We start from the raw sequence: 8966 nt of genomic DNA on the forward strand, positions 1-8966 counted from the left end.
GTCTGATAACTGTCTGATAACTGTCTGATAACTGTCTGATAACTGTCTGATATCTGGCTGATATAAGGCTGATATCTGGCTGATATAAGGCTGGTAACTGTCTGATAACTGTCTGATAACTGTATGATATCTGGCTGATATCTGGCTGATATAAGGCTGGTAACTTGCTGATATCTGGCTAGTACCTGGATGTGATATAAGGCTGATATATGGCTGATAAGTGGCTCATATATTTGACTATCTTTCCCCAGGGTAAAATCCTCCAGACACACAAGAGCGGCTTTTTCCCCAGTACCTGCGTCAAGCCATGTTTGGACCCGAAGGTAGGCACATGCATCCAAATCCAATCACTATGTCTCCTATATAACACTGTGGAATAGCCCCGCTCCTCCTTAGCATCCTCTAAAGCACCCTCTATGGTGCGTTAGTGTGTAATGATCTGCCTGTGCACTAATGGCTGTGGTTTTAGTGTGCATGATTAGATCCTCTGTGTTGTTCGCTTTGTCGCCAACAGCCATTCCAATCGTGTCCTAGTCGACAGTCATCAAGGGAGACGGACTACTATGGTTACCCTTGGTGAGTTCTGCTCCGTGTGAAGGATATGGGCATATTTTGTTATATTCGTTATCAAAGGATCTCCCTGCTACTGTATCTCTCGGGACTGAGCAACCTTATTCAGAGTAATAATAGTGTAGTTTTGGTTTATATTCCTGAAGGACTACCATGATTTGCTGCGGTACATTTAGAACTAAAATAGTGAACTCCCTTAAATATTACTTAACTTTCACTTTCCTTTTTGTGTTTGTAATATATAAAGGAAATATCTACTTACTCCATGTCATAGAAAGGTGTCATTTTCCTCAGGCCCTGGTGCCCATTTTTTCGATGTTGTCACGTGATGCCATGAAAGACGCCGTAAACATCTGATCGCCATGTGAACAGCCCTCTCCCCCTCCCCTGCTATGTAGGTTTGCTGGGAACATGGAGCGGCAGCAGGCAGATAACCTGCTGAAGTCCCACATCAGCGGGACTTACCTGATCAGGGAGCGCACTGCTGAGGCGGAACGCTTCGCCATTAGCATCAAGTGAGTGTCCTTCAAACCCCAGGAAGAGTCTTAAGAACTCACGGGGGAAGATTCAAGGAATCAGAGGAAAATGCTAGACCTCTGGAAATATTCCCGAAGACTCCTGACCCCGAATAAATGTAGCTGGAGCTCTTTGATTGTGTTGATGTTGATCTCTATATCTAGATCTTTGCTGGGGAGAAATTGTCCGGGTTTCATCTGGGAACGCTGGCATGATTCCAGAACACATTTCTGTGGGTTTTATTTTGCTGAAGAGAGGAATTCCTGTGGGGATTTCTGAGTCGCTTTCTAAACTACCATCTAATTACAGCGTGGTTAATTGCATGTTTGATCTCATTTCCTGTTTGTATATCCTGCCTGGAAAAGGGTGCGGGGTGAGTCCCAGAGGGAAAGGATACGAGGGCTGATGGGACCGCTGATGGATATGAGAGATGTTGGGATGACTTCATACAAGGGTTCTGAATCTGATTATGATACTCCTCTGTGGCTTGTTTGAACCGTGTGTGTGTGTGTGTGTGTGTGTGTGTGTGCGTGTGTGTGTGTGTGTGTGTGTGTGTGTGTGTGTGTGTGTGTGTTTAGGTTCAACGATGAAGTGAAGCACATCAAGGTCATTGAGAAGGACAGCTGGATTCACATCACAGAGGCCAAGAAATTTGAAAGTCTTCTGGTAAACAACCGAATTTGGATAATGAAATATACATCTGTGTTATGCCTATTCTACATCCAAATCTGATCAAGGTAACCGACTCTATAGCTGAATGTTGTTGTTGGCAAGCATAGAATTTCCCCCAACAAGAACACAGCATTCCTCTTTCACCTGCATCTGGCAAACAAACAGCTGGATAGCGGGTTTTGTCTTATGTTTGTACGAGCCACGCAAATCCCAAAGGATGTATTGATGTTTTGTTCTGCGTTAATTACCTGTTTGGCTCTCAAACATGTCACTACAGTAGTGAGATGTTGCATCAACACCGTCTCTAATGTTGTTTATTTGCGGATAACATATTTACATGTATTTATTCACTTACATCTATCCTACACATATTTCTTTATATCTTACAATTAATGTCTTCTGTAGTTTCTGTGGTGACCCCTTGACACCCATCTGAGATGTATTCACGGGACTAACAAAGCGAACCATATCTTCTATCATGTTGTGTCTGTGTGTTATCAGGAGTTAGTGGAGTACTACCAGGCCCACTCCCTGAAGGAGAGCTTCAAGCTGCTGGACACGACATTGCGCTACTCCTACAAGTCCAAAGAGCGTTCCCTAACCCGGACCAGCACCCGCTCTCCAGGTAGACCAGCTCCGCCTCCCTGAGAACCAGGGCCAGGACACACAGTACCACTGGGGCACCCAACGGATGATAGTTGGAGTAGAAGCCACAGCAAGACAACACACTAGACCAGTACAAACACCCGTTTGGACATATAAACACAAACAATAAACAATAAGTTTTCGTTTTCAAAGCTCAAAATATGTCTTCAAGTATTATTTAGGATTATCGTTTGTTATCACTTCAATGTAGGTGTCTTAATTATTATTATTGACATCAATGCACCCACTATTTATTAAGCCGTATATCAATTATTAATGATAATTTTTGTACTTCCAGTAGATCAAGGCCCTTGTTATCTGTAGGTGCTTATGGTATATATTTAGTCAAGTATATAATATGTATAAGAATTTATAGAGCCTCAAGAGGAAAATTAAGGCATGGTTCAGTAAGAATGACTAGCTAGCCTACTTGGCATCTTCTTGTGCATCTTCCCATTGTCTAGAAACGGTCTAACATGCATGACAGCACAACGGGAAGATTGGGCTAACAGCTAGGCTAAACGCTAATCGCTAGCTGTAGCTCTTATCCTCTGCTGCCTCCTTTTGAATCCTTGCTTTTACAGGAACAGGCAACATTTGAGTATCAACTTCTTAAATTACGTAATTACCCACTAGACATTGAATTGAAATAAGACATCAAATAAATTTTATTTCCATGAAATTGTATTATTATTATTATTATTATTATTATTATTATTATTATTATTATTATTATTATTATTATTATAAGCTTGTATATACGAGTCTAAACTGTCTTCGACTACTAAACTCTCTATGACTACTTCGACTACCAGTACCTCTATTGATCATATAGTATAAATTGTACTAATACTGTATCTTATTGATTTCCCAAGTAGTTCTCTGAATGGAGGTAATTTGGTGGAGCGGTAGAGAGGGGTGTGTGGGGGGTTGGGGGTGTTGTCATCTCTTGTAATTTCTTCCCTCTGGGGCCTGTTGCCACAGCAACCTGTGGCATACCGACGGAATACATGCGCTTGTGCTAGCTGCAGGAGTGTGGTTGTGTGTGTGTGTGTGTATCTGCGTGGGCTTTGTGGCGACTGTACCCACCCGAGCATAATGGCTCTTATACCTCTGCTTTCTCCTCCTGCTCCTCCTCCTCCTCCTGTCTGGTCCTCTTCTTCTGGCGCTCCTCCTCCTCTGGTGCTCCTTGCTCCTCCCAGCAGCCTCATGCGCCTCCTACAACTTCTCCTTCCTCAGCCCGCAAGGTCTCAACTTCTCATCTTCTCAGAGCTCAGCTCCCTTTTGGTCAGGTACTCTCTCTCCCCTCTCCTGTTTTTTTTCTCTCTCTCTCTCTCTCTCTCTCTCTCTCTCTCTCTCTCTCCCCTTCTCCATTTCTTTCTTTCCTATCTCCCTGCCCATCTTTTTGTTTTTGGTCTATCTTTCTTTTCGTGTTTTTTTTTTGCTTTGATTCATTCCTTTTAATTTACATTTTGTTTGGTTTCTTTTTTTTTTTTTTACTTCATTCTATTTCTTCCCCTTAACTTTTCTGTGTTTGTATCGTTATCTCTCTCTCTCTCTCTCTCTCTCTCTCTCTCTTACTCCCTCTCTCTCTCTCGGTCTCTGTGTGCTGCTGGTCTCATCAAAGCTCTCACTCCCATGGAGCCCAGCTCATTATCTAGAACGTTCCCCAGACATGTCTCCACCCAGGGTGTCTGACAGCAATCAAATCAGGAGCTAGAAAGACCATTCCCTCTCATACTGTCGCAGCGTGAGTTCGTTCTCTGCGCGTACGTTCCTCCACATGTTTTTGGCACTTTATTTTAGACCTGCTTAAATAAAAACCAGACATTCGGTTGGATAATCTTTGATCATTGATCCCGACTCTTGCCAAAGTTACCTTGCTCCTTGACTTTATCTTAAGTTCACGACTTGCATGGACTAGATATCTGTACCTTGTGATTAGTCTCGCTACCACCTCTCCATAAGTAGCACTGTCTGTGTGTATTAAAGGGATAAAGATAAGCCATTTTTAGATGTTATGTAACTGTCAGCATACCAGTTTAAATTTAAAAGCTGACAAAAAAAACAACATAAATCCTGCTGATGGGCTAGTGGTAAGGGTGTTTGACTCCCAAGTGAAAGATTCTGGGTTCAAACCCTAGTGTCCGCAAAATGCTTTGACTTTTCATTAATGACACGCATCTATAAACATTCCGAGGAGAAACGCTTACATGTACACCTTAACATGTCAAACTCTTTGTCAACTGAACTTTACCATGGTGGCTTGACTTTTGTGACCTTACGTGACCTTTGTGTGACCTTGCGTCCCCAGTGTTCACGCCGCGGGTGGTGAACACGGCGGTGGCCAGGTATAACTTTGCGGCTCGGGACATGAGGGAGCTGTCGCTTCGGGAGGGGGACATCGTCAAGATCTACAGCAAGATCGGAGGAGACCAGGGCTGGTGGAAAGGAGAGGCTAATGGCAGAGTGAGTACCACCTCAAAAAGTTCATACCGTAAAGTTTTTACTTATGAATTATTCTGAGGACAATCTTAAACAGTATTCAGTCTTTGAAACTTGAGTATTCTTCTGAAAAGAATATACTTATAATCAAAACATTCTTCTTAGGCTTCCAAGGAAAACTGTAAACAATTTTCTTTGAATAACCTTCCTAAATTTTGTTTTCTTAAGTGAAGTACAACCTTGGAACAGTTTTTAGATGTGCAAGGAGAACATCTATATTAAACTTTTTACTTATTAGCACTTCCATTAAACAGTCCCCCCCCCCCCCCCACCGTCTAACCGTCTCCCTATAAAAAGAAGAATTTGTTATGCAAGTAGAACCATATCTGTTTTGTGATCACTGCCTGTATGATAAGTGGTAAGGCAATCAACAGTGTTTTAATTACTTGTTTCACATGCGTAGGAAGGGACTTGATAAGGATCGAGTTGAGAGCTCAATCTCACATTTATGGAAAGCTGAAAAACAACCTCAAACGCTGATCTCCTCCAGATTGGCTGGGTTAAGTTCATTTGATCAGACTATTTAGAAGGAAATCGCAAGTCATTTTATGGCATGTGTATGTCAACACAATCCAACAAGAAATACAACCCAAAAGAACGTTGACTGACACATTGAGTTTAAATATCAAACAGCTGGAAACCATGGAGCACTTAATCCGGATTGAGACAAACTTGCTTGAGCAATCGACCGCTTTATGAGCGTTCTGTCAAAGCAGAAGGGACATTAAACATCACTGGCACCGTCCAACGCTAAGGAGTGGAGCTGAGAGACCTCGATCTAACACGCAATTTATCCCAAAATACTCCTGGTCTGTGTTTCCGGTGCAACCAGCCAAAGTATCTTGGAGAACATGGGAGGAAAGCGGCCAATGCCCTGTGCACTCTGGAACTCATTTAAAGGGAGGGACCGGAATGTGTTGGAACATTCGGTGGAGGATGCTGACACAGTCTGGATTTAGCTCCTTGGAGGAAGCGTAGAGCTCTGGAAATAGAAATGTAGGAGGGCTGTGGCCTGCTGTTGGAAAGTGTGCGGAGGAGTGTGAGAACTCTGAGGGAAGGGGGGCAAGCGGCATTCTGGTTCTTCTAAGGGGAGGAGGAGGAGGAGGAGGAAAGTACAGATTTAGAGTTTTTCTGTGGCACAGAGTCAAAACTTTTAAAGTCGAGGGTGGAAAGGCCAGAACACAGGCCCTAGAGGAGCTCGGCTAGGGTGTGGGTTGCTGATCAGTTCCTGATAAACACTCTTGGGGAAACCTTCTCATTTCTATTCTACGCCATTATTTATATTACAGGGAAGCTGGGAGTGCCTGACCCTCAGACTTTAATGAGGTCTAATGTATTCAAGACCAAATAGTCCTGCAATCAGGCTGGCTATTTCCCAGCTGGTTGTACTGCGCAGTAATGTTTCTGCTCCGTCTGCCCTTTCAGATCGGATGGTTCCCCTCCACCTATGTGGATGAAGAGGCTGTACAGTAGGACCCAAATGCTGTCAACCCCCCCACCATTTCCCTCCATTGGACCCCCACCGCGTTAGACAGGCCAAGGAGGTCTGCCCAGGAAACTCAACTCAATGGATGAAAAAAGAGAAAAGGCAACATTTTTTTGCTGGATACTCCTTTAAATGCAGTGAGCGTTTCTACCAAATTGTTTTGTGAGTCGGCTTCGCTTTTTTTCAATTTTTGTATTTTTTTTGTTATGATGTCACTTCTGTCCACAGAGGGAGGGCGGGACCACCGTCTGCCATCCTCTGTGTCGCGCCGTGGCTTTATGGAACGCTATTGAACATAATATAGAGCTGCAGGGTTCTTTTACGTTGACAAAGGCTGCCCCTCGTTGCAGGTCTACGCTTGGAGAATTAAATGTACAGTATAGATAATTTATTGAATAGAGATGCCAATGATTATTGTGCTGAAGTATAACAAAAAATACTGATATTAGTAACGGCAAATAATTGGATTGCAGAAAAAAAAGAAAAAATAGGGTTTCTCGGTTGTCATGGAGGACGATTTTGCCTTAGTTGTCATGGCGATGCCTTGGGGGGTAAATCCGATGGATAGACAAAAAAATACTTATTTCTTGCAAGTACACACACACACACACACACACACACACACACACACACACACACACACAAGCACACACACAATTACGACCACATCCTGACCAATGTACAGTACAGTGCCTTTGAAGAATGGTCATTGTTCTCAGAAACTCAACATCAACTAACCAAGAACCCACTAACTTGCCACCTCCTCCTCTTCCCTTATAAAGTCACTCCGACCCCAATAAGACTACTGTAAAACATCTGGAATAAGGGGTGAGTCAAAACTAATGTCAGCTTCCCTTCCAAGGGAAAAAACCCCTGGAAAACAAGATAGCGGAGCTTGTCGGCCTACTAAATGTAACTGGAGTGGACAACCATAGATGGAGCACGCTTGCTGAGATTAAAACATGGAGGGACGGTGTTATGAGTCTAAACAACAACGGTATGTGGTTCACATCGGGCCTGGTGTTGGTTTTCATCTGGACTGGAGCAGTTTTCACCGACTTATAACTCATAAACCATGCCACTCTTTCAAATGTAGGTGCTCTTGTTTTTCAGTTTTTGCTTTGCACAGAATCTAAATGTGTTTGTTGATTATACAAAAGAAAAAAAGAAGGGTACAAAAATACTGGACTGTCTCAAACTCTCTAAAGCCAAATTCAATTTTTTTTGTTGTTTGCATGGAATCCTGTCTTTCTAGTTTGTTCCTTTAATTACAGACGATCAGAGCTGCTGGTGGTGGTGGTGTTGGTGGTGGGATGACATTAATCATGTTCCATGTGTGATTGAGTTTTTTTGGCACCTTGTGGACTGGTGGAAACCAGTGTTATTTAAACATGAAGTTACAACACTGTCTGTGAACTAGTTAACTGCCCAGGAGGCAGAAGTACCCACTGTGGTTTGGTGAATATTCAGCAGTAAACATCTCCATGTATCCATTTATTTTCTTCTCCAGTATTTTTCAAAGTGCCGTCAAGGGTCTGTTCTGATGTCGGGGTACTTCTCCCACTTCTCTGTTAAGTAGTACACAGACCGTGGTTTCTGATGTCATTTTCAAAGCTTGTTTACAGGTTTTCTTGTTGTTGGGAAATGTAGTAAATCATGACATGAAACAGTACATTGAACAATACATGTCCAGTTAGAGATATTGGTCAAACCAACTGCTAAAAGGATTAATTTATTGAATTCAAACATATTCTTAATCTTAAAACGACTGTATGTTGTTGAAGTTGAACAGTCCTATAGGGGTCAGACTGTCGCTGTTTATGGGGAGGAAATATAAATGCAGCATTTTCTAATGAAACCTTTCAACTAAAAATGTAATTATGTTAATGTGTAAAATGTAGTGTTCACAGAGTCAAAGTGAAGTCACAACTTTTTAAAAGACAATTGTTCAAATTCCCATACAATCTTAATTTGAAGATGCTCCTCAAGAGCTCAAAAGTTTATTACAGACGAAAAAGGTAAATATATACCCTCCTCATCTCCCCAATACACAAAATAACAGCCAGCGGAGCAAGCAAAACCATAACCTGTAAACCATTACACTGACTGTTCACCAAGCGATGGTCACAATGATATACTAAGCCGATATCTTGGACTGTCTTACGATCTTATGTTCCAGATGCCAACTGCCCCTTGATCACGAGTCATACCATCTTGTCTTGTTTTAGAGAAAGCTTTGAGCTTTGAGGTGGAACTCTGTAATAGGCCTCCATGTTATCTCAGAGAGAGACGGGGAGGGGGGGTTGTCTCTGTTTGTGTTGTCGATGGATAACAAGGAGACAATCGCATGTGGCCATTGATATTTCAACTCCTGTCAGTACATCCTCATGAAAACGTGGAAAAACGATAACTTAATTGTGTACATTTTTTTGAAAGGTTGAGTATTTCAAAAATGACGTCTATGATGAAATAAATATTTCTCTTTTTTGCCTAAATATGGGATTTAATGTTTTTTTGCTTGAGGCCTGTTTGTGTGTCAAATGATGAACTACGAATTAAAACAAGATACACA

At 42.2% G+C, this 8966-nt stretch overlaps 1 protein-coding gene across 4 annotated transcripts in view; it reads left to right on the plus strand.

The window, feature by feature from the left end:
- vav2 (vav 2 guanine nucleotide exchange factor) overlaps window positions 1-7051 on the plus strand; it is a 191103-nt gene extending 184052 nt beyond the window's left edge. For all 4 annotated transcript variants that reach the window (XM_079755639.1, XM_079755641.1, XM_079755640.1 and 1 more), the window contains 7 exons: window positions 252-323; window positions 515-576; window positions 969-1085; window positions 1665-1752; window positions 2260-2383; window positions 4718-4872; window positions 6334-7051. In XM_079755639.1, coding sequence (XP_079611765.1) covers window positions 252-323; window positions 515-576; window positions 969-1085; window positions 1665-1752; window positions 2260-2383; window positions 4718-4872; window positions 6334-6381 — 666 coding nt within the window. In that variant the 3' untranslated portion in view covers window positions 6382-7051. The remainder of the gene's footprint in view (window positions 1-251; window positions 324-514; window positions 577-968; window positions 1086-1664; window positions 1753-2259; window positions 2384-4717; window positions 4873-6333) is intronic.
- The last annotated feature ends 1915 nt before the right edge of the window (window positions 7052-8966 follow it).

Source organism: Pollachius pollachius, assembly GCF_949987615.1.
Source record: "Pollachius pollachius genome assembly, chromosome: 18".
NCBI classification, from domain to species: Eukaryota; Metazoa; Chordata; class Actinopteri; order Gadiformes; family Gadidae; genus Pollachius; species Pollachius pollachius.